General features: G+C 52.0%; 1 protein-coding gene across 1 annotated transcript; it reads left to right on the top strand.

The window, feature by feature from the left end:
- The first annotated feature begins 3,961 nt into the window (after nucleotides 1-3,961).
- On the top strand, nucleotides 3,962-24,844 carry Chst12 (carbohydrate sulfotransferase 12). The gene is made up of 2 exons (XM_052754219.1): nucleotides 3,962-4,055; nucleotides 23,145-24,844. Exon 2 carries the CDS (start codon nucleotides 23,223-23,225, stop codon nucleotides 24,480-24,482), a length of 1,260 nt encoding a protein of 419 aa, XP_052610179.1. The 5' UTR covers nucleotides 3,962-4,055; nucleotides 23,145-23,222; the 3' UTR covers nucleotides 24,483-24,844.
- The last annotated feature ends 618 nt before the right edge of the window (nucleotides 24,845-25,462 follow it).

Raw genomic sequence — 25,462 nt, 5'->3', positions numbered from 1 at the left:
CCTAGAATCCCCCAGTGAGGGGCTGGGGTGTGGCTCAGTGGTCGAACACCTGCCTAGAATCCCCCAGTGAGGGGCTGGGGTGTGGCTCAGTGGTAGAGCACCTGCCTAGTATCCCCCAGTGAGGGGCTGGGGTGTGGCTCAGTGGTAGAGCACCTGCCTAGAATCCCCCAGTGAGGGGCTGGGGTGTGGCTCAGTGGTAGAGCACCTGCCTAGAATCCCCCAGTGAGGGGCTGGGGTGTGGCTCAGTGGTAGAGCACCTGCCTAGTATCCCCCAGTGAGGGGCTGGGGTGTGGCTCAGTGGTAGAGCACCTGCCTAGAATCCCCCAGTGAGGGGCTGGGGTGTGGCTCAGTGGTAGAGCACCTGCCTAGAATCCCCCAGTGAGGGGCTGGGGTGCGGCTCAGTGGTAGAGCACTTACTAGCTATGTCTTAGCCCAGAATGCATTCATCTGCAACACTGAAACAAACAAAACAACTTCTGCCCTACCCCCCACCCCCCAAAAAAACCCATGAAAGAGTGTATCATGGAACCTCCGGCCACAGCCAGCCCCCATTGACCTCTACTACTAGGTGAGTTCCCTACCCAGAAGCCATTGGACACTTGTGTAGCTCATGCTCTGGAGCCCAGAGTCTGGATTGGGGTCCAATTCTGTCACTTTCAGGACTGTGTGCCTTCAGCTGGTTGGTCAAATTCTTTGAACTTCTCTTTACCTGTAAATGGCTGGATACCATGTAGCCATTTCACAGAGTCAGAATGTTTCTGAAGCATGTTGCTCTACAGGAAGTGGGTTTGGAAATAGAGGAGAAATGAAAAGAATATAAATTTACCATTTCAGGAGCCACTGAGATGGCTTAGGGTTAAAGGCACTTGCTGCCAAGCCTGAGGACCTCAGCTTGATGCCAGAACCTACGCGGTGGAGAAACCAATCCAACACATTGTCCTCTGACTTCAGTATGCACACACACACACACACACACACACACACACACACACACACACACATACACACACACACACACATACACACACACAAACACACACACACACACACACACATACACACACACACACACACACACACACACACACAGTAACAGATTTAAAAGAAACAGGAAATTCTGGTTGTCTCAAGTTTGAGTCACCTATGTGTTAGGCAAGCATGACCATCTCTAGACTGTGGAAATTGGCTTTGGGTAATCCGTGAACAAAAGCATGAAGATGTTCATTTACAGACTTTCCTTAGACAGATACCTAGAAGAAGGTCTGTGGGGTCATCAGGAAGGGGTGTGTGTGTGTGTGTGTGTGTGTGTGTGTGTGTGTGTGTGATACATGTGCCTGACGTGGTTTTTGACACACATTTAGACACACCTGTAGGGAACCTTCATTAAGAAATTCCCTCCATCAGATTGGCCTGTGGGCATGTCTGTGGGGGGCTTTGTCTTGATTGTTCATTGATATGGGAGGGCCCAGCCGAATGTGGGTGGTGTCACCACTGGGCCAGTGGGCCTGGGTCGTATCAGAAAGTAGGCTGAGCAAGCCAGGGGAAGCAAGCCAGTTTCTCATTGATCTGCTTCAGTTCCTGCCTTCAAGCTCCTGCCGTGACTTCCCTGGGTGATGGACTGCAACCTGGAGGCTGAAATAACCCCACCCTACCCCTGCCAAATTGCTTTTGGTCATTGCTTATCACAGCAACACAAAGCAAACTAGAACAGCGCCTGTGCGTGGGCAGGTGCGTGTGCCCGTGCATGCAGAGGTAAAGGCCTGGAGTGCCCTGATCTAAAACATTCTATGTTATTCCCTTGAGAGTGGGGACTCCACTTGAACCCGGTGCTAGACTGGCCAGCGAGCTCCACCAGGCCTCCTCCTCTCCTCAGCACAGAGGGTATAGACATGCATGGGCCAGGCCCAGCCTTTTACATGGTTGCTGGGGTTCAAACCCAGATCCTTAATGCTTTCTCAGCAAGCTCTACTCTTCTGCACTGGGCCATCTGCCCAGCCCCGGGAAAGGCCATGTTTTTTATGCCAGACAGCTTCTCAAAGACGCAGCACAATGCTGCACTTCACCTGCAGTGGGAGCCACACAGTCACTTTGCAGCTTCACATGAATTTGGAGTTGACAGTATTTACACTGGTATAAGCCATTCCAGCTGATATGTAGTAGAAAATAGCATTTCCGTAACCCAGGCTGACCTCAGACTTGCAATCCGGCCTCCATCACCCACGCGTTGGGATTACAGGTGAGTGCCACACCACCTGCCTAAATAAAATGCAATAGGGCTTATCGGCCAGGCATAGTGACGCATGCCTTTAATCCCAGGACTCGGGAGGCAGGTGGACCCCTGTGTATTCTAGGCCAGCCTGGTTCCAGGACAGGTAGAGCTGCATAGAGCGACCCTGTCTCAAAAACAGACAAAAAAGGAACTTATTATACTTTGTTTTGGAAACGCTGTCTCATGGAGTCCTTCAAGCTCACTGTGTATCCAAAGATGATCTTGAACTTCTGATCCTCCTGCCTCCAACTCCTGAATGTGCTGGAGTTGAGCTGTGTGCCACCATGCCTCGTGTATGCATTAATAGGGATGGAATCCAGGGCTGGGCAAGCACCCCACCCACTGAGCCACACCCCAGTCCTGAAACTTACCGTGTCCTCTCTTCCACCCCCCAAAAGAAAGAGATATTGGATCTCCAGCTCCTAGTGCCTCTGAAGTGACCTTATTTGGAGACTGGGTCAGTTTATTTATGGTAATAAAATGAGGTCACGGGGTGGTCCTAATCCTGTCTGCAGAAGCACACAGAAGGGCTGGAAGATCCTCCCTGCAAGCTCTCTGTAAGAACCAGCCTGTCTGGTACCTCAATTCCTGCTTCTGGCCTTCAGAACTCTGGGAACAGGAGCTGTCTGTGGTCGAGGCTGGGTCTGTGTTACAGTCACATCAGCCTGGGTGGTCATGTGCACACTGGGCAACACAGGATTGAGCTGTAAGTTTGAATCCTAGTAGTTAGTTGGGATCATGCACCACTGAAATATAATTAATCCTGCTAGATTCTGCCCTCTGCCATCCTGTGTCAGATTGCTACAGAAAGAGGCTTCTATCCTGGGGTCCGGGAGAGTCTTTTGGCATGGAAAGCGTGCCCTGCTTTGAGAAGGCTTCTCAGTGCTAGGATTCCAGGTGTGCATCACCATGCTTGCTTCGCTTTGTGGAGGTGGGGAGTGCAGGTGCATGTGTGCACGTCCCATGTGGTGTATGAAGGGCACAGGACAACCTCAGGCACCTTCCAACTTTTGTTTGAGACAGAGCCTCTCATTGGTCTGAAACCTTCCCCATATAGAGTGGGTCAAGCAGCCAGCAAACTCCAGGGATCGCTCCGTGTCTGCCCATCTTGGCACCGGGGGCATTACAGGCAGGCACCGCGGAGCCTGGCTCATGAGCGTGGGTGGAAGGGATCCGACCGAACACAGGTTCTCACATTGGTGAGGCAAGCTACCCATTGAGCCCTCTCTCCATACCTTGTTTGGTTTTTGAGAAAGAATCTGATTAAGTAAGGCTAGCCTGGAACTTCCTACCACCTCATCCCCCGCAAGTAGCTGGGGAGACAGGCCTGAACCACCATGCCTGGCTCTCACTAAGAGCTTTACCCGCACGCTCTCTCTTAAGCCCCATAAACTCTCTGACAGGATTGTCAGCCAGTTTTGCCCACGCTGCAAGTTCGAACTGCGAGACAGGCCCCGCCCCATGGGGCCAGCCACGCCCCCACCCCGGATTGGTTGCTGTGGAAGGGGCGGGACTCCCAATGGATGGTGGGTGGGACCAATCTCTGGCCGTAAATAAGGCGCCACATGGCACTGGCTGGAGGAGGCGGGGGCGGGGAGGAGTGCGCAGGCGCATCAAGGACGGGCGTAGCCACGCTAGTTCTCGCGAGAAGATGGAGGGGGCGGGCTGGGGGGCGGGGCCGCGCCGCGGGCGGGGCGGCTAGCGGGAGGGGCGGCTAGCGGGAGGAGGCGACTTCGCCTGCAGAAGCGGCGGCAGCGGCGGCGGCGGTGGCAATAGCGGGTGCTAGGTAAGGAGCCCAGGCTCGAGTGGAGTGAGGTGTGCGAGGGACTCCTGGGTCCGGGGTGGGGCGAGGGTCTACGGGTGGGCGACGCAGATCCGTACCGCATTCTGCCCGGCTTCGGCAGCTCCCAAGTGGTCCCGGGTTCGAATCCCGGCTCTGGCCAGCTGGCTTTGTGACCTTGGTCCAGCGCGCACCTTCTCTGAGCCATCTTCTTGTGAAGCCCTGCAGAATGCGTGGAAGAGGGTGTGGTCGCTTGGCCGATCTCCTTTGCAGTAGAAGCGCCGGGCTCTCCGAGCGGGTGGGGGACACCTTATCAGTTTTGTCTCTGGCTATTTGGGTGGCCAGGCAAGAAAGCAATTGTTTAGAGACTGGCGTGCTGCAGTGTCCCGGCAAGACCTTGTAGGAGGAGGCTGTCCGGGAAGCCAGTTTTTGCACAGAGCAAGCACTGGCCTCACATCTTATCCCAGTCAGTTGAGCATCCTCCTGCCCCGGAACTTGGCTGGCCACAGACAGCAGTGCAGACCCCAGCTCACAGATGGGGCTGAGCATTGCTGCGGTTTGCCCCCAGCAGCAGCCTCATGCCTGGTGGGCCACAGGAAGCTGAACATTAGTGGCTAACAGTAGGACCTATCTTCTCTTTGGGCTTCTGGCCACAAAGACATCCGAAGACATCGCTGGCAGACCCTGGGCTCGGCACATCCTGCTGTTGCACAGAGAGCTGTAATGTTTGCACCCTTCTTAAATTATTTATTTTATGATCCCACACTGCGATGGGAGCCCCAGGTTGAATGAGAATGTGAACCTTGGGGTGGAGGGGTGCCGTGAGCCTTTGGGGTGCTGGGGATCTACAGTGCGGCTCGGTAACATGAGTTAGGGCCGCGTCTGCTTGTGAAGGAGAGGAAAAAGATTATTGGGAAACTACTGCGTGCAGGGTATGGTAGTGCAGCTATGGAGTTGCCTGAGGCAGAGTGTGGTGCCAGCACTTCTGAGCTGAGGCAAGGGGATCGCTGTGAGTTTTGAGGGCAACCTGGCCTGCATAGTGAGGTCCAGACCAGCCTGGGCTACAGGATGAGATTGTCTCAAAAAAACACAGAAGCGCCTGCCTGGAATCTTCATGTTTAATTTCCTCACAGATGAGTTGCTAGGATTTGAGACTAGTTTGCACAGGGGCAGTAACTATTTACTGTTATTTTGTGTATGTGGGCCTGCATCCTCAGTTTCCTGTTGCATGAGCAAACCACCAATTGGGTGGCTGGCTGGAAACCATGGGCCCTGGTTAGTTCAGGCCCGCCTGGCTCAGGTCCGCCTGATTCGGTGATCCAGTTCAAGTGCCACTGTGTGAAAGACATTTGTAATATGCACAGAGAATGACAGGAAAGGTGGCACATACCAGTAACCCTGGGGCTCAAGAAGTGGAGGCATGGGGGTCTGCAGCTGAAGGCTAGCCTGGGCTAGGTGAAACCCCGTCTCTAAGAAAGTAATCAAACCAAAGAAACCCTAAATGTAAAGAGAAGAAGCAGCTAATACAGGAGACAGAGAGCTGCTGTGCTCATAGGGGGTGGGACTTGGGTGAGGAAGACTAGTTTCTTGGGAGGGGGTGTTTTGTGCATGTTTGTGCGTGCGTGTGTGTGTGCGTGTGTGTGTGTGTGTGTGTGTGTGTGTGTGTGTGTGTGTGTGCGCGCGTGCAGGTACATTGAAAGCCAGAGGACAACTTACAGTGTCATGCTCAGGAGTGCCATCCATCTCCTCTGAGACAGACTGGTCTGGAATTCACCAATTTGGCAAGGCCGACTGGCCAGTGAGCCCCAGGGATCGCCTCCTGTCTCTGCCTCACCAGTGCTGGAGTTGTAGGCACGCAGCACCATACCAGGTGTTTTTACTCTGTGGGTTCTGGGGATCTGAAGCCTGTACAAGCCCTGTACTAACTCAGCCATCCTCCTGGCCCCGAGAGGACCTGTTTCTGTCTGAGAAGGGCCTGGGTGTCGTGCCGGAGCCCAAGTTCTGTTGTTGGACCTTGCAGTTGAGGTTCGGCATGAGCTAGGACCAGGTCTGTTAGAGGTAGACCCAGGATCCTAGAGGGAAGGGCAGGTGAACTGGGAGTCTAGGGAGATGTAGTGGGTGTCACCATGGGCCGTGGGTATAGTGGCTACAGTGACTAGGGAGAGGGTGAGGAGCCTGAAGTCTCCGAGGGCTTCTCCGGGCAGTGAGGCTCTCCGTAGGATGTGGTAGGAACTGGGCAGAAGTTCTGGAAGTTCTGGAATGGGCACAGCCACTCCACCATGCTGGGTGCTGGAGGAGGCATGAGACAGTGTGTGATCTTTAGATCCTAAGAAGGTGCGGCATTTCGGACCTCCGCACGAGGTGCGTGTGCCCAGGCTTGGGATCTCAGGGAGACCCCGAGGAAGGAAGGGGCTGCAGGCAGAAGAGGAAGGTGTACATGCTTAGAGTGGCTGTGCACTTAGTGGTGTGTGGTCATTACCAGGGCTGCGTGGGGCGATGATTCTGTTCTAGGAAGGCCAGGTCAGAAGGTGCCCTGGGTGAAAACAGCCTGGCTACTCATAATACTGAAATCAATTGGGGGGGGGGGGGGGGCGGTGGAGTGTGTGTGTGTGTGTGTGTGTGTGTGTGTGTGTGTGTGTACATGTACCGTTCTTTTTGTTTGTTGTTTTTCAAGACAGAGTTTCTGTAGCTCAGGCTGTCCTAGAACTTGCTTTGTAGACCAGGCTGGCCTCAAGCACACAGAGAACCGCCTAGCTCTGCCTCCTGAGTGCTGGGATTAAAGGCGTGCACCACCACCGCCTGGCTCCAGAACTCCTTCACCTCCCAAGTGCGGGGGTTACTGGCATGAGCCACTACACCTGGTTTCTGCAGAGCTAGAGGTAGAACCCAGGGCTCTGTGCATGCTAGGTGAGCACTCTACCAACCGAGCCACACCCCCAGCCCTGTACTATCGTTTTAAAACAGCTTACATCTTCACTGTCCAGTTTTGAAAAGTTTGTATCTCAGCCAGGCGGTGGTGGCGAACACCATTAATCCCAGTACTAGGGAGGCAGAGGCAGGTAGATCTCTGAGTTCAAGTCTAGCCTGATCCACAGAGCTAGTTCCAGGACATCTAAGGCTATACAAAGAAACCCTGCCTTGAAACACTACTCTTTTCCCCCTCCCCCCCAAAAAAGGGGGGGTTGTCTTTCAAGTAGCAGGAAAGCCTGTAATCCCTGCATTGGAGAGGTGGAGGCAGGAGGAGCTGGAGATGGAGGAGATGGAGGAGAACGGGGTAGAGTAGAGGAGTGGGAGGAGGAGCTGAGGAGGGGCCAGAGCTGGAGGAGCTAGCTGTGAGTTTCACACCCCTTTAGTGTGTGCAACCCCTGCTGGCCCACAGATGTGACTGGAAATAGCCTGCCCTCTCACATAATACTTCCTGCTGTTAGCCAGTGAGGTTTCTAAAACTATTTAGAAACTCTGAAACTTTCCAAATGGGAAACAGCAGACCCAGTGGCAAGTGGGGGAAGGGCTACTACCCTCAGAGCACCAGCGGGAGCAGCAGATGAGGGAGCAGCAGATGAGAGCAGTTAGCTCCCAGGCTGGACCAGCCCACCTGTACCACCAGCCTTTCCCTTTAGCCGGAGGATGGATGGAGTAGCCAGAGCAAAGACCAGTGGCCAGTCCCCAGTTCAGACTCTCAGTTGGTGCACACCTTTAATCCCAGCCCTCGGGAGGCAGAAGCAGGTGGATCTTTGTGAGTTTGAGGCCAGCCTGGTCTACAGAGTGAGTTCCAGGACAGTCAGGGTTACACAGAGAAACCCTGTCTTGAAAAAAAAAATAATAATAACACTTTACAGGATGAGGTGGAGGCCGGGTGGCACATGCTGTCTTCCTAGGGCTTGGGAGGCTGAGGCAGGAGGCGAGGGACCAGCCTGTGTTACATATGACACCCCGTCTCAAAAAGCCCGAATTAGAGTGGGCCTGGTGGCTCACACATGCTCACACATACAATCCCAGCACTTGGGAGGCTGATTGGGGGTAAAGGGAGAAGGGGAGAGAATATGAACACAGCAGGATCAGAAATTCAGGGTCATCCCCTGCGTATCAAGTAGTTTGGGCTTAGCCTGAGCTACATGAGAATCTGTCTCAAAAAAGAACGCTAATGAAAGATTCAGCAGCTATCTCACTGCATAAGTGCTGGCGTGCAAGCGTGAGGACTTGAGCTTGGATCATGTGTACTCACGTAAAAGCCCGGTGTGGCCATGTATAGCCACAGGCTCAGTGCTGGCGGAGACGGGGAGTGGGGACAGGAGGGTCCCTGGGGCTCACTAGCCAGCCAGTCTGGCAGAATCCATGGATTCCAGGTTCAGTGAGAAACTCTGTCTCGAAAAAATAAAGTGGAGGGTGACTGAGGAAAACGCTCAAACATCAACCCCAGCCTCCCCATGCGTGTGCACATGTACATGAATAACAAAAATAAGTCAGGAAGTAGAAAACTCCTGAGGGAAGACCCTGTCCTTCTTCATCTCCATCCGCAGGCAAGAGAGCATAGTCTAGACATTTAACATACTGTCCAAACTTGTCTCTCCTGACCGTGAAGGTGACTGGCCAGCTTGTGTTCCTATATGAGGTATTGAGCCTAGACAGAAAAAGACAGTTGGAGTGACAGTGTGTTCCCTGGAGATGGGTGAGAAGAGCTGGTGCGGGGAGGCGGGGGGGGCGGGGCAGGGGACCAGCAGGTGCCATGGGCACAGGACCCCAGCAGCTCACGGGGTGATGGGAGAGGACGGGTTTGGAGATGGACTCCCCAGACTCTACCCTGGAACAGCTGCAGGGTACTGACACAGTTGGCAGCGTCGAGGCTGGATTAGTCCTAAGAACACAGAAAACAAAGCAAACGAAAACACAAGACTGTTATTAGTTCCCGGGAAAATAAACTGTTGTGCGGGAGGGGGAAAAAAAATAATTACGGTGTCCTGACAGTCCCAGCTGTGAATAGTCTCCCCATAGCTGTGGCAGTGTATGTAAACACGGGCTGCTGCTCTAATTGGAGTCATGACATGCCTGGGCGGGGCTGTAGGGGAGGGGACACACTGGGATGTCACCTGCTGTGATTGGGAAAGTCAGACCTAAAGCCGGACATACATGCCAGCACTCGGGAGGCAGAGGTAGGTGGGTTTCTGAGTTCGAGGCCAGCCTAGGCTGTATCGTGAGACCTTATCTCTGTGAAGAAAGGGGAAGAGGGAAGGGATACTGGTTGCTAAGGAACTTGCTGGGCTCCATCACTACAGACTGCAGCAGTTTCAGCCAGGCACAGCTGTCTTGGAGCAGGAGACTTCCCTTACTCGCTGGTGGGGCTTTCCTGTGTGCATTTCCCCCTCGTTGTTCTCATTGTTCTGTGTCCTGCCTCAGCTCTGATCACTTGGTCGTTTGTAAAGACGCCACGCGCCCTTAGCCATCTCTGTCCCTGTTCGCTTCTGTCAAGATGTATTTTTCATTCATGCGTACCCACGTGTGTCCAAGCGCTCACAGAAGCCAGAGGAGGCTGTTGGATCTCCTGGGCCTGGAGCTACAGGCAGTTGTGACCTGTTTGATGTGAGTGCTGAGACTCGAACCCAAGTCCTGAAAGAACAGCCGGTGCTCTTAGCTGCTGAGCCAGCTCTCGCTGAGCCCGGAGCTTGCTGTTTCGACTTGGCTAGCCAGCAAGGCCTCAGGACCCTCCTGTCTGCCGCCCACCCACAGTGCTGGGACTACAGGTGCATGTGGGGACATGCCCAGCCTTTACACGGGTGTGAGGGTTCAAGTCCATGTCCCCACTCTTGTGCACCCAGCACTCTTACCCACTGAGCCATCTCAGCTCCTGTAAAGGACTTTTTAAACGTATTCACAAGCGGGGACAACGCTGGTGACTCTTCCTCACTTGCCGCCCACTTTCAGAATTAGGGTGGCAGAGAACGTCAGTCCTCCTGACGCTTACCTCACGGGAGCCCCAGTGCCCTGAGCATGAGGATGTGCTTGACAAAGAAGACGGGGCCTCCCTCCAAGAGCTGCTTGGTAGAAGTGGTGACAGTCTCCACACAGTGATGGAGTCTCCACATCACACATCTGAGATGTGACAGATGCTGTGGGAAAGAGAGGGGACACGGCCAGTGGCTCTGTGGTGGGTGGTGACAGTTGGGGGCCCGCAGCTGTGGTGTTGTGGGGCCTGGGCCCTACTTTCCGAGGCATGGCCAGGAAGGCCTTGGAACAAAGTGAGCTTTGAAGTGCCCCAGAGCATGATGGGCCCAGCAGAGGGGCATGGGTGCAGCAGGAGCCTGTCCCACCAGGCCACTGATGAATGACAAGGAACCTCTGTGGCTATACCGGAGTGACCAAGAAGGAAGGTGAACAGGCCTAGTCACCACTGTGGAGGAGGCTAGAAGTGAGAACCCAGGGACACCAGGATCGGGGACTGGGGGGCTGGGGACAGAGATGTGTCCTAATGGGCTTTCACCATGGCGGTGTGGCAGGAAGGTAGGGTGGAAGCAGGGAGAGGGGCCGGGGGCACTGGAGCATGCAAGTGAGAACTGTGAGAGGCTTGGGTGGGTTGAAGGCCTAGACAGGAAGGGGTTATGGATAGACTTTGCAAGTAAAGTCAAGCATGGTCTAATGTTTTCTGTTCTGGGGACGGAACCTTGGCTCTCACACATACTCTACCATTGAGCCAATGATGGCACCCCCTCACTGGGGGATCCTAGGCAGGTGCTCTACCACTGAGCCACATCCATAGCCCCTCACTGAGGGATTCTAGGCAAGTGCTCTACCACTGAGTCACACCCCAGCCCCTCACTGAGGGATTCTAGGCAGGTGCTCTACCACTGAGCCACACCCCAGCCCCTCACTGGGGGATTCTAGACAGGTGCTCTACTAAGCGACATCTCTTGCCCTCTTTTTTTTTTTTTGAAGACATGGTCTTACTATGTAACCTTGGCTGTCCTGGAACTTACTATGTAGACCAGGCTGCCTTTGAACTCAGAAGAATCCTCTGCCTCTGCTGATTACAGGCGTGCACCAGCACACCCTGGCTCCCAGTCCCCTTTTCACTTGGTGTTTTGAGACAAGGTCTTGCTAAGCTGCCCAGGCTGTTCTTGAACTCACTGCTTCCCAGGCAGACTTTGTACTTGAAATTCTGTTGCCTCAGCCTCCTGAGTAGCTGGGATGACAGCTGGTGTCAGGCCTGGTCCTGGTGACTCGTCCCATGGTGCTGGAAGTGCCGTCGACGTGTGTTTGAGTTGACTTAGCTCTTGTAAATGAGTTATCATTCAGATCAGGCAATGCAAACGAGTATTTTGTGGAATGGTGAAGATCTGTTAGCTATGATCCTTATCTTTGGAGAACTCCCAATCTGCTTTGGAGCTGTTGGCCTGTTAGGCTGTACTGATGTCCTGTGTACTTGAAAGCTGCAGTCTGAGGACTCAGAGACCAACGGGGGGAGAGAGAGAATGTGGTCTGATAGCCTCTGCGCCTGAGGCCCAGCTCTACAGAAGTCATTAGAGGTCGAAGACCAAATTTGTATGCTACCCCATGTGTGCATGCATGCGTGTGCACACGTGTGCCAGTGTGTGTGTGTGTGTGTGTGTGTGTGTGTGTAACATCCAAATGACAACCTCAGGTGTCAGACCTCAGGAGCTGTCCACCTTGTTTTTGCTCCAGGTCATTTCTTTCTCACTGGCCTGGGGGTGTGTGGACTCAGGCCGGCTGCCAAAAAAAATTTTTTATGTGAATGGATGTCTTGCCTGTATGCATGTCTGTGCATCACATGCATGCAGTTCCCATGGAGACCAGAAGAGGGTGCTAGACTCTGCTGTGGGATGTCTTTCTGTATGCTGTGAATATATGCTGTTCCCATTGGTTAGTAAATAAAGCTGCATTGGCCTATGGCAGGGCAGGATGGAGCCAGGCGGGAAAATCCATGAGAGATAATGAGAGGGGAAAGGAGAATGGGGGGAGACTCCGAACTGCCATCCCAGGAGCAACATGTAATGGGACGCAGGTAAAGCCATAGAACACGAGGCAATACATAGATTAATAGAAATGGGTTAATTTAAGATGAAAGAGCTAGCTAACAAAAAGCCTGCCATAGGCCATACAGTTGATAATTAATATAAATCTCTGAGTGATTATTTTATAAGTGGCTATGGGACCTCAGGGCTGGGCGGGACCAGAGAAACTCCTACTGCCGGACTCCCGGATTAGTTACAGATGGTTGTGAGATGCCATGTGGATTCTGGGAACTGAACCTGGGTCCTCTAGCAAGAGCATCCACTGAGCTCTCTCTCCAGCCCCAGCCTTCCACCTGTTTTAACAGGGTCTCCTCATCATTGCATTCCCCGAGGCAAGTGGCCTTTGACCTTCTGGTGACCTGTTTGACCTCTTGTTCACCCCATAGGAGTGCTGGGATGAGAGACCTGCACTACTGTGTCTGGCTCTGTATGGGTTCTGCTCAGGCCCTGTTGTTTGTGTGGCAAGTACTAGACCCACTGAGCCGTTGAGCCGGTTCCCCAAATGAAGGATTTTGATGACACAATGGCTCCAAGTCCTGCTGGTCCGGGTGGCTCATTGCATGGCCGGGCTTTCGGTGCAGCCACAGTGTTAACAGCAGAAATGAACAGCGTGCTGCCTACAGAGAGTCAATGCCAACACCACTAATAAAAACTTCCCAGGGGGCTGGAGAGGCGACTCAGCGGTTAAGAGCACTGGCTGCTCTTGCAGAGGACTCAGGTTCAGTTCCCAGCACCCACGTGGTGGCTCACAACCACCTGTAACTCCAGTTCCAGGGGATCTGATGCCCTCTTCTGACCTCCAAAGGCTCCTGCATGCATGTGGTGCGCATGCAGGCACACACATGTACACTAAGTAAATAAGTCTCTTTCAAAGGCCAAGAGGAAAGGAATAGCTTGCATGCTTTTTCACGGGGTGTCTCACCAACGCTTGTCACCCATTTGGCATGGCTCGCTGAGGCATGGCTCCGTGGTAGAGCTGTTCACTGCAGCCTTTATTTTTATTCAATTATTTTCATTTTTTTCCTTTATTTTTATTTTGTGTGCACAAATGTTTTGTCTGCATGTATGTGTGTACTACATGTGTGCAGTGCCATCAGAAGTCAGAAGAGGACATTAGATATCCTAGGACTGCGGTTACCAAGACCGTGTGGGATTTGAACCTAGGTCCTCTGTAAGAGCAACTAGTGCTCTTAATCACTAAGACATCTCTCCAGCCCCTATTTCATTTTTTTATTTAAAATTTCAATTTATTCTTATCCTGTGTGGATGTGTATGCCATGACATGTGTGGGGGTCAGAGGACAGCTTTGTGGGGTCAGATCTTTTCTTTCACCTTTATGTGTGCCCTGGGGATCAAACTCAGGCCACCAGGCTTGTACAGCAAATGTCTTTACTGTTGAGCAATCTCACTGGGGGATTCTAGGCAGGTGCTCTACCACTGAGCCACACCCTCAGCCCCTCACTGGGGGATTCCAGGCAGGTGCTCCACCACTGAGCCACACCCCAGCCCCTCACTGGGGAATTCTAGACAGGTGCTCTACCACTGAGCCACACCCCAGCCCCTCACTGGGGGATTCTAGGCAAGTGCTCTACCACTGAGCCACACCCTCAGCCCCTCACTGGGGGATTCTAGGCAGGTGCTCTACCACTGAGCCACACCCTCAGCCCCTCACTGGGGGATTCTAGGCAGGTGCTCTACCACTGAGTTACACCCCAGCCCCTCACTGGGGGATTCCAGGCAGGTGCTCTACCACTGAGCCACACCCTCAGCCCCTCACTGGGGGATTCTAGGCAGGTGCTCTACCACTGAGCCACACCCCAGCCCCTCACTGGGGGATTCTAGGCAGGTGCTCTACCACTGAGTTACACCCCAGCCCCTCACTGGGAGACTATAGACAGGCACTTTATAATTGACCTATATCCCCAGTGGGGGGTTTTTTTGATATAAAAAAATTACTACATTTATTTGTGCATGTGCGTGTACACACGTTTTAGTCAGAGGACAACCTGTGGGAGTCAGTTCCCTCCGTCCACCAGTGGGTGTCAGGGGTCAACCTCAGGTTGTCAGGCTTGGAGGCAAGCACCTTTGCCTGCTGAGCCCTTTCACTGGCCCAGTGCTGTGGAATACTACCCAGCAATAACAAAAGGAACAGTCTCCTGGCCTAAGTGATGGCCTGGGTGAACTCAGAAGCATCATGCTGAGGAAAGCCATACAAGCAGAGCCTCTCTCATGCATGACTCCATTCACCTTCTAGAATACGGTGGAGATTGTCATGGCTGAGTGTGGAGGGTGAGTGTGGGCAGCGTCTTGTTAATTTTAATTTTACTGATTTATTTATTTATTTGTTTGTTTGTTTGTGTTTTGTTTTTCAAGACAGGGTTTCTCTCTGTAGTCCTGGCTGTCCTAGAACTTGCTCTGTAGGCCACATTGGTCTGGAACTCAGAGATGCACCTGCCTCTGCCCTCCCGAGTGCTGGGATGAAAGGCGTGTGCCACCACTGCCTGGTGCATCCTTTTTATTTTTAAAGATAGAGTCTCCTGTAATGCACGCTGTCCTTGGACTCCTTCCTCCCACCCCCACCTCCGGAGTGCTGGATGACGGGTGTGTAGCATCACACTGGGCTGGAAATATTAATTGTAGTATACATATGCCAAAATTCAGTCAGTGGCATATTAAACTACACATTAGACAAGAAGAGGGAGTTTCATTCCCTGTCAGTCATTCCTCAATAAGCCTGTTCAAGAAGCTCAGTCCAGAGTGACTCAGCTGGGAAGGAATGCCTTCCCTGCAGAGGATCTGGAGCCCCTGGGGTTCTGGAATAGGGCTGTCCCCTGACATACCTGTGTCAGAGAGTAGCTGGCCTCTGCTTCCCTCCCTCCCGGCCAAGTGCATTGCTCTCCCGCCCTCACACTTCCCATGCAGCACGTCTCAGTGGTGGGGGATTCTGATGGTATGATGAGACAAAGAAATAACCTGCAGTCTAGGCGACAAAGGAAGTAGTGGTAGTTAGGTATGTCCTGCAGAGAAAGAGCAGTGCCAGGAGTGTGTGCGCACAAAGAGATTGAGTGTATAAAAATTGGCTAGTATAAGCCCAGCCTGGTGACTCATGCCAGTAACCTCAGGTAATTGAGAGGTTGAAGCGAGAGGACAGCAAATTCCACACTGCCTGGCTACATAGTGAGTCCAAAGCCAGTCCTGACAATTTATGAGACTTTGTGTCAAAATGGAAAGGAAAAAGGTGGGAAAGAGCTCAGTGGTTAGTAGAGCACCTGCCTAGAATCCCCCAGTAAAGGGCTGGGGTGTGACTCAGTGGTAGAGCACCTGCCTAGAATCCCCCAGTGAGGGGCTGGGGTGTGGCTCAGTGGTAGAGCACCTGCCTAGAATCCCCCAGTGAGGGGCTGGGGTGTGGCTCAGTGGTAGAGCACCTGCCTAGAATCCCCCAGTGAGGGGCTGGGGTGTGGCTCAGTGGTAGAGCACCTGCCTAGAATCCCCCAGTGAGGGGCTGGGGTGTGGTTCATTGGTAGTGTGCTTTTCTAGCATCCATAAAGCTCTGGGTTCTGTCCCCAGTACTACAAGGAAACTGAGGAAAAGAGATAAGGAGACAGAGAAAGCAAGAGCTGGGGTAGGGTGAGATTGGAGTTGGTGGTAGGATTGGGCCACATGATTATAAAGGCCAGGAAGTGCAGGCCCAAGTGTGTCCCAGCTTGGAGACAGACACTGGAGAGCAGGCTGTCTGGCTTTGACCTTTGTAACATCATTCTTTGCATTTCATAGTGAATTTAAGAAAATATGTCAAGTTCTACAAAAATCTGTTGGGCCTTTTTTTATTTTTTTATTTTTTGGCTGAAATTAATGTTGTATTCCGGCCTGGACTAGATGGAGGAGGTCCACTGCATTGGTTCAGGGCAAGCTGCTTTTTTTTTTTTTTTTTTTTTTGAGACAGGGTCTCACTATGTAGACTAGGCTGGCCCCAGAACTCACAGAGATGCTTCTGCCAGCTGAATGCTGGGATTAAAGGTGTGCAAGCCCATGCCCTACCAAATCTAGGACATGTATACAAACACACACACACACACACGCACGCACGCACGCACACACTGAAATTGAACCTAGGGCCTTTGGCATGCTAGATGAGTACCCCCCCATTGAGCTACATCCCCAGCCCCTCTTTTCGTTCTTCCTTCCTCCTTCCCTCCCCCGCTTCCTTCCTTCCTTCCTTTCATTCTTTTGAGACACAGATCTCTCCATGTAGCCCAGACCACACCTCAGACTTGTGATTCTCCTGCCTCAGCATCCTGACGCCTGGGGTGACAGGCGTGTAGCACCAATCCCAGCTGCAGCCTTAGTTTCTCCATTCAAATGTTCAGCTTATTCATCTTCACACGCACACTCAGAATAACCACGTGCCTCGTGTCTGTGTGTCTGTGTGTGAGTGTGTGTTAGTGATGTAGGAAGGTTGGGATGTTGTGGCTCCAGAGCCTAATTACAGTTTATCTTGAACTGTCTTCAGCTCTCTTGCCTGACATCCTCCTGACTATTAGGTTAGTCCTCTGGAATGCACAAACACACCTAGCTCCCCTACCCAGCATCTGAGGCCTAGAGCAGAGATCTCTTTGATTTGCCATGACTGCCTGCCCGACGTTTCTTCCAGCGTATTTGAAAAGTGCCTTGATGCACACACCTTTAATCCCAGCACTCGGGAGGCAGAGACAGGAGGATGGATCTTCGAATTCAAGGGCAGCCTGGTCTACAAAGCAAGTTCCAGGACAGCCAGGGCTCCAGAGAAACCCTGTCTCAAAAAACAAAACAAAAAAAGTATATGAAAAGCACCTTGATTTATAACTTCCTTTGTTCTGTTACTATTAACAACTTTAAACTATTACCACACTGGAACATGGAATCTGAGGTAACCTAATCTGTGCCAAGGCTGTGATCACTCATTTGGCACCCAAATAAACTATCTTATCCCCTACGGGAGTTGGGTTTTGGGTTGACACACTTTATACCCAGCAAGCCATCTCCCCAGCCCCAGAATAGCCTTTGGCTAAAATCTGGGCTTCCAGTGGTCTAGTCTTGTTGGCACACGGAGAAACCCTCCCATGTTATTTGACATTCTTGCCTAATGGTCATGAGTTCTGAAAAAACGATGCTGCCCTCACAGAGGTGGGCTCTGCCTTGCTCCCTCACTCCCAGCTAATGGTGACTGGACATGATGGGTCTGAGGCCACTGCACGTCTGCCGCTGGCCACCCATCTGTGCCCAGCTCCTTGCCCATGTTGGTGTGATGGGTGGTTTGGAACACTTGGGCCCCGGCATGGCACCTGCCTTCTGGCTGCCTGGCTTGCCTGTGGCTTTGTTATGCATGTGGTGGGTGAGAGAAGTGTCTGATAGCCCTATTGCAGGCAACTGCACCTTGCCTGGCTGTTGACTTTGGTGTTGAACCTGCCCGTTATCCAAACACTTAGGAGCACAAGGGAGCCAGGCTTGTGAAAGTCTCCCCCAGCTTCTGACGCGTCCTGCCGAAGGGAGAGCCCAGGTCCCATGGCTGTTGCAAGTCTACCTGATGGCAGGTCCTTTTGCTGGGCTGCTCCAGTCTGCTGCTGCTGCTGCTGCTGCTGCTTCAGAGTACACGGGGCCTTTTGTTGACTGCTGTTTTGAAAGAGTTGGAGATTTTGGATTTGAAAATAACACCCTTATTTTTTAAATGGAAAATTACTCTCTGAGATCATTTGTGGTCCCTGACTGTTTTGGAGGCAGGCAGGGACCATGGCTGTGGTTCTTTGTCCCATCATTCCCAGCTGACTCCCCAACCCTCACAGAAGGCAGCATAGTTGTCCCCCCAGATGTCTGGAAACAAGACTGGACATTCCTAGATCCTGAACTTACTTAAAAATAAAATAAAGCTGATTGCTCATGGTGCTGACCTGGCAGGCTTTTTTTCCCTTTGCTCTTGTTCCTCGCAGTCCTGTGAGTTGTGACTTTAAGTGGCAGAGTGGGCCCCTTCAAAGGGCCGCTGTCACAGAGCCCTCTCCTGTATGCAGCTGACTCATTTCGGTAACTGCTGTTTATGTGGTTTGTCTGAGGTCAGACATGACAAGAGAGGACTGCCTTGATGTTAAAAATGAACCCTGGCCTCTCAGCCTGCCAAGAGAATGTGTCTTAGTGGACAGAGTCCACAGGCTTGTTACCTTGTAAAAAATCTTGAGAGGGGCTGCAGCTGGCCCAAGTCTGGCCACATGTGGACTCAGCATTGTTTCACCAGGACAAGTCCAAAACTGGGTGAGGAAACAATGGGGTTCAACTGTCCAAAGCGAATCTTTAGATGGGGATTATAGCTCAGTGGTAGAGCCCCTGCCTAGAATCCCCCAGTGAGGGGCTGGGGTTTGGTTCAGTGATAAGGCTGGGGGTGTGGTTCAATGGTAGAGCACCTGTCTAGAATCCCCCAGTGAGCGGCTGGGGTGTGGCTCAGTGGTAGAGCACCTGCCTAGAATCCCCCAGTGAGGGGCTGGGGTGTGGCTCAGTGGTAGAGCACCTGCCTAGAATCCTCAGTGAGGGGCTGGGGTGTGGCTCAGTGGTAGAGCACCTGCCTAGAATCCTCAGTGAGGGGCTGGGGGTGTGGCTCAGTGGTAGAACACCTGCCTAGAATCCCCCAGTGAGGGGCTGGGGTGTGGCTCAGTGGTAGAGCACCTGCCTAGAATCCCCCAGTGAGGGGCTGGGGTGTGGCTCAGTTGTAGAGCACCTGCCTAGAATCCCCCAGTGAGGGGCTGGGGTGTGGCTCAGTTATAGAGCACCTGCCTAGAATGTGTGTGCCTGGTGCCCATGGAAGCCAGAAGAGGGTGTCAGACCTTCTAGAACTGGAGTTCCAGGCACTTGTGAGCTGCCATGCAGATGCTGGGAACCAAACCCTGGTCCTCTGCAAGATCAGCAAATGCTCTTAACCACTGAGCCATCTCTCCAGCCCCACCATCACACATTTTTAATAAACAGGTCTGTCAGCCCTGTGACCTGAGACATCCTAGTGGGAGAGAGCTGGGGCTTCAGCAGCCCCATTTCTTCTGCTGGGGCGCTACAGCAGACCTTTTTCTAGAATTATTTATGGACAGGGTGTGACTATGGAGTCCAGTCTCGCCTGACTTCATAGTCCTTTTACCTCAGTCTCCCCCAGCGGAGAGTACATGGGGCACAACCATCCTTCCTAAAAATTAGGTTTTTGCCTTACTAATTTCTTTATTTTACCTGTTTTCCATTTTACCTATTTCTACCCTAGTCCTTGTTATTTCTTCCTTTGGGGTTTTGGTTTATTTTACTCTTTCCAGTTACGAGAGGTGGGAGTTTTATTTATTATTTATTTAGTTATTTTAGTTTGTTTGTTTGAGGCGGGTCTCATTATATGCATCAGCCTGGATTTGAACTGATGGAGATCCTCTTGCCTCTGCTGGGATTGCAAGCATTCGCCCCCACACCTGTGATTGCAAGCATCGCCCCCACACCTGGCTGAGTTTAGATCATGACCTGTGGTCTCTCACTTTCCGATACCCCGGGCCCTGCTTACCTGGAGTCCCTGGGGCTTTATGCATTGTGTTCTTGGTTTTCATTTGGTCCTGCATCTTTTTCAGTCTTTCTTTTAAGGGGCTGAGGTGACTCTGTGGGTAAAGTGCTTGCTGCATAGGTGTGAGGACCCGAGTTTGATCGCCTAGAATCCGCACAAAAAGCCAGATACAAAAAGCCAGCTGGGTGTCCAATATCGCACTCCTAAGGTGAGACGGGAGGCAGAGGGAAGAAATGGCCGGAAGCTTGTGTAGTAAGCATGCTGGCTAAGATGAGAGATCCTGTCTCAAAACAAGATGGAAGGAGAGCACCAACTCCAGAGAAGCTGTCTTCTGGCCTCCGCCTGCGACTGCGACATGTGCATGCCCACTCCCATGCATGTAACCATGTATACACTTAAAATTATTTTGAGGCCAAGGGTGCTGGCGCAAGCCTGCTGTAGGGAAGCTGAGGAAGGAGGATTGCTGACTCAGAGCAGCCTGTATAGTGAAACAGTGTCTCAAACAACGAAAATTCCTTTTGAAACAGTGTCTCAAACAACTAAAATCCCCTTTGAAACAGTGTCTCAAACAACAAAATTCCCTTTGAAACAGTGTCTCAAACAACAAAATTCCCTTTGAAACAGTGTCTCAAACAACTAAAATTCCCTTTGAAACAGTGTCTCAAACAACAAAATTCCCTTTGAAACAGTGTCTCAAACAACTAAAATTCCCTTTGAAACAGTGTTTCAAACAACAACCACAACAAGGATTCCCTTTGTGGTAGCCTATGGATCAAATACCAAGGATCCATTTGGTTCCTAGGTATTTGGAGATTTTCCTATTAACTTTCTGATATTGATATCTTGGTTTTTATAATATTATAACCAAGTAATTCCCAATGGTTTCAGTTTCATTAACCATGTCTACTTCTGGCCTGCTGTGTTGAATGCTTTGTTGCTTGGAGGTGAAAAAGTGAATTCAGTTGTATCAGGAAGCGTTCATGTGTCAGTTACATCCTGTCCTGTGGTTTCTCAGTTATCAAGACTGGAGTGTCAGGGCTGGAGAGATGGCTCAGCAGTTAAGAGGGTGGACTGTTCTGGCAGAGGACCCAAGTTTGGTTCCCAGTACCCACATCACGTGGATCACAACCCCCTGGAACTCCAGCTCCAGGACCTCTGATACCCTCCTCTGACCTCTGAGGGCACCTGCACTCATATGTAGATACCCACATAGACAGACACACAAATACATGTAACCAAACAAAATCAAATGTAAAGAAAAGAGTAAAATATTAAAGTCTCCAAATATAATTGCAGATTTCCCCAAATATACTTTAACTATATATACTGTTAAGTATATATATGTGTGTGTGTGTGTGTGTGTGTGTGTGTGTGTATGTGTAACTATATTTAATAACTTTTTGAGACAGGGTCTTATATAGCCCAGGCTATCCTCAAACTCACTTTGTAGCCCCGGATGACCTTGCATTCCTGGTCCTCTTGCCTTCTGATTACTGAGATGGCAGGCATGTGCCACCACCCCTGTTTTTATGCAGTGCTGGGGGTAGAATCCAGGACTCAGCTGCTAACTGAGCAACATCTCCAGTTTGAATTTTGGCTTCATGGATTTTGAGCTATACTATGTGGTGAATATGTATTTGTGGTTGTTACATCTTCCTTGTGGGTTGAATTTTCTGTGATGACGCAATGACTCCCCTCATCTTGAGTAAGTTCTGAAGTTTTCTTCATCTGATATTAATATAACCACTTCGGCTTGCTTTTGATTAATGTGTATATGACTAATATTTTCTATCCCAGTGGAGAGAAATGGAAGATGTAGAGTGCCAACCAGCCCTGTCTCCATCTCCTCTGTCCACCCACTCCATGCTGTGGGGATGGGAGTCATAGTGGACTCGGCCCCGCTCTGGGTCTTGCTGTGAAAGGGGCAGGGAGTCAGTTTGGCTATCCCACCTCACACCATCTCATCTAACCATCTCTTCCTAGCTGTTGACACCAGGTAGGGTCAAGACCCAGGCTACCACACCACCATGCTGACAGTCACACTGTCTCTTGCACCTGTGGTGAGGGTCAGAGATCAGCTCCCTGCTCTGGCCCCATGACTAACTACCATATGGCACCTGAGTGGGAGTAGAAATGTTGTACCTCTGTTTCGGTGAAGGGTCTCTCACCCTGATACGCTTTGCCATTGGTGCTTAGCTTAAGTGGAATGGGTGTTACTGGACCGATTTTCTTGTTGCTAGGCTACTTCACATGACTCTGGCCTCAGTGATAGGCCAGACAGCTGTACTTTCTTGGGGACCACCTTTGGAACTTGGGAACCAGATCACTTGCTCCTGACCTGGGCTTTAGGTCCATGACATCTGGGCACTCTGATTGTCCACATTGGGACCAGACTGTGCCAGAGGCCAGTCACTTTGCTGATGTCCCACTGCATGCTGCAGCAGGGTGTGGCTCAGCTGCCCATGTTAGTCTGAGAATGCACAATGGGAGAGGTTTGGGAGGAAGGGTGGCTTGGGCATTGGATAAACTTCAGTCACACCCTCCTAGTGACGGATGTTCCTATCAACTCCCTCGACTTTCTCCTTGGCACCTTCTCACATGGTTAGTTTCTAGGAAACCATTTTCTCTCCTTTTTTTATTTTAAAATTTATTTTTTGTGTATGTATGTGTATCAGAGAGAAAGAAAGAGAAAATATTCTAGAGGTCATAGGTCAGCCTCAGATGTCATCTCAGGAACCATCCATCTTGGTGTTTGTAAATGGGTATACGTGAGTATGTGTGTGGGTGCACATGTGTGTGGGGGGGTGTATACAGGTCAGAGGTCAACCTCAGGTGTCCCTTGGAACCATGCACCTTCGCTTTTGAAGCAGGGTCTCCCTCTGGGACTTGAGGCTTGCCCACTAGGCTCGGCAGGCTGGCCACTACACCCCAGGAATCCTCCTGTCTCTGCATCCCTAGTGATGAGATTACACGCACACACCTCCACACCTGGGTTTTTTATTTTTGTTCTTTTTTGTATGTTTGTTTTGTTTTTGTTTTTTGAGACAGGGTCTCTCTACACAGTCCTAGCTGTCCTGGAACTCACTGTGTAGATCAGGCTGGCCTCCAACTCACACAGAGATCCACCTGCTTCTGCCTCCCTAGTGCTAGGATTAAAGCGTGCACCAGTGTGCCAGCCACACCTGGCTGAAGTGGATTCTGAGGATCTAACTCAGGTCCTCACTGTAGCACGATAAGCTCTCTACCCACTGGGACCTCTGCCTAGCCCTTGGACCTTTTTCAGTTCAGGGACAAAGAGTCTCTACTTGCTTTGGTGACACTCCAAGCTGGAGTAACTGAAGCCCCAACCAGAATCATCACTTAGAGGCTAGAGGCTGGACATGTAGGCAGGGCTGTTTGGTGGGAAGTGGAGAGCGGGGAGGGTCCCGATGTCAGCAGATACCCGCTACCCAAAGCCCTCCAGGTAAGAGAAAAATCCATGCTGTTCTGAACCTCTAACCTGGTGTGTTCTGGCCTCTCCAGGTTCATCTCCCAGCACCATGTCCCAGCGGTACACAAGACTGAAGTGAGGGGCCAGGTGTGGGCCCTGGCCAGGGCAGCATGACCAAGCCTCGGCTCTTCCGGCTGTGGCTGGTACTGGGGTCAGCCCTCATGATTCTTTTGATCATTGTATATTGGGACAACGTGGGCACCGCCCACTTCTATCTGCACACATCCCTATCCAGGCCACACATCCTGGAGCCCCTTCCCACTCCGGGGCTGGGCGGTGAGAATGTGTTTCCTTCTGATGTGGATGAGTTTTTGGATACACTGCTTAGTTCTGATGCGAAGCAAACTGACCTTTCCAGAAGAAAAACAGAGCAGCCCCCGGTGCTCACCCCCAGCAAGCCGGTCCTGAGCCACATGGAGGAGAACGTGAGAGGTTACGACTGGTCCACCCATGATGCCCAGCAGAACCCAGACCGGGATCGGCAGCAGGCCGAGAGGAGGAGCCTGCTGAGAGACTTCTGTGCCAACGCCAGCCTGGCATTCCCCACCAAGGACCGCTCTTTTGATGACATCCCCAACTACGAACTCAACCACCTGATCGTGGACGATCGCCACGGGGTCATCTACTGCTACGTGCCCAAGGTGGCCTGTACCAACTGGAAGCGAGTGATGATCGTGTTGAGCGAGAGCCTGCTGGACCGGGGCAGCCCCTACCGAGACCCCCTGGATATCCCCCGGGAGCACGTGCACAACTCCAGCACGCACCTGACCTTCAACAAGTTCTGGCGCCGCTACGGGAAGTTCTCGCGTCACCTCATGAAGGTCAAGCTGAAGAAGTACACCAAGTTCCTGTTTGTGCGCGACCCCTTCGTGCGCCTCATCTCGGCTTTCCGCAGCAAGTTCGAGCTGGAGAACGAGGAGTTCTACCGCAAGTTTGCGGTGCCCATGCTCCGGCTGTATGCCAACCACACCAGCCTGCCCGCCTCAGTGAGCGAGGCCTTCAGCGCCGGTCTCAAGGTCTCCTTCGCCAACTTCATCCAGTACCTGCTGGACCCACACACGGAGAAGCTGGCACCCTTCAACGAGCACTGGCGACAGGTGTACCGCCTCTGCCACCCGTGCCAGATAGACTATGACTTCGTGGGGAAGCTGGAGACCCTGGATGAGGATGCTGCCCAGCTCCTGAGGTCCCTCAAAGTGGACTCCCAGCTCCACTTCCCCCCCAGTTACCGGAACAGGACGGCCAGCAGCTGGGAGGAAGACTGGTTTGCCAACATCCCCTTAGCCTGGAGACAGCAGCTCTACAAACTCTACGAAGCCGACTTTGTTCTCTTTGGCTACCCCAAACCAGAAAACCTGCTCAGAGACTGAGCTCCCCGCACCAAATAAACACTCACGCCGTCCCGTTCAACTGAACGCCTGCCCCAGTCAGGCGGTCCTTTGAGGATGGGGCCCTGTGCCTCCTGGGTTCTCTCCTGGCTTCCTTTCCCTTCTGGTGTGACAGGCAGAGGATGCCACACCTTTCCCATCAGGAGACCACGGAACAACCAAGATCCTAGCACCTCACACTCCAGAGTTTTACACACCCCGCCCTTTTGCAATCCGGATTTGTTTACTCCACAGCCTGTATTCATGGAACACTGTTAATACTGTTTTCTAAGATTAATATATTTCAGATATATTTAATACGAAAGTGGGAGAGAGCTGGAGTAAAGCGTGGTGCCCGCACCTTGCACTTTTGTGGTTCTTTGAGTCAGGCAACAAGCACACACACAGGAAGGGCCCAGGGGTTGATGGCATACCCAAGTCTCACACCTCCCCCGCTTGGGGGAAGATCTCAAAGTGTCTGCACTGGAGAGGAGCCTGAGTTTGAAGGCAGCTGTTTTAGTTTGTTATTACTGTAACAAAACCACTGAGGTTCAGTAATCTGTAAGGGCCTGGTGCTAACACCAGTGCCTGTGAGGCCCGCAGGGAGGTGGCAGCAGCTGGAGGGATCTCACCAGACAGGAAGCAGTGTGGCCGTGGTCCTTCTGCCTCTTCTGAGAGCATGGGCTCCCTCAGCTTCGAACTCCCTGGTCCCTGATGACAAGCGACCAACATGTAGATCCCTGGAGGGACATTCCCAAGCCATTCCCAGCCATCACAGGCTTTGCCTGTAGTGCATTTGTTAAAAAATTATTTTTTGTGTATGGGTGTTTTGCCTGCATGTGTGTCTGTGCACCACATGCATGCAGTACCCACAGAGGCCAGAAGAGGGCGTCGGATTCCCCTGGAATTGAGTTTCAGACAATTGAGAGCCACCATGTGGGTGCTAGGTCCTCTGGAAGAGCAGCCAGTGCTCTTAACCGCTG

Source organism: Peromyscus californicus, unplaced genomic scaffold, assembly GCF_007827085.1.
Source record: "Peromyscus californicus insignis strain IS unplaced genomic scaffold, ASM782708v3 Scaffold_2__1_contigs__length_46816999, whole genome shotgun sequence".
NCBI classification, from domain to species: Eukaryota; Metazoa; Chordata; class Mammalia; order Rodentia; family Cricetidae; genus Peromyscus; species Peromyscus californicus.
This window is presented reverse-complemented; position numbering and strand designations above follow the sequence as displayed.

Coding starts and splice junctions, on each gene's coding strand:
- Chst12 (XM_052754219.1), top strand. CDS start 23,223: ATGACCAAGCCTCGGCTCTTCCGGCTGTGGCTGGTACTGGGGTCAGCC.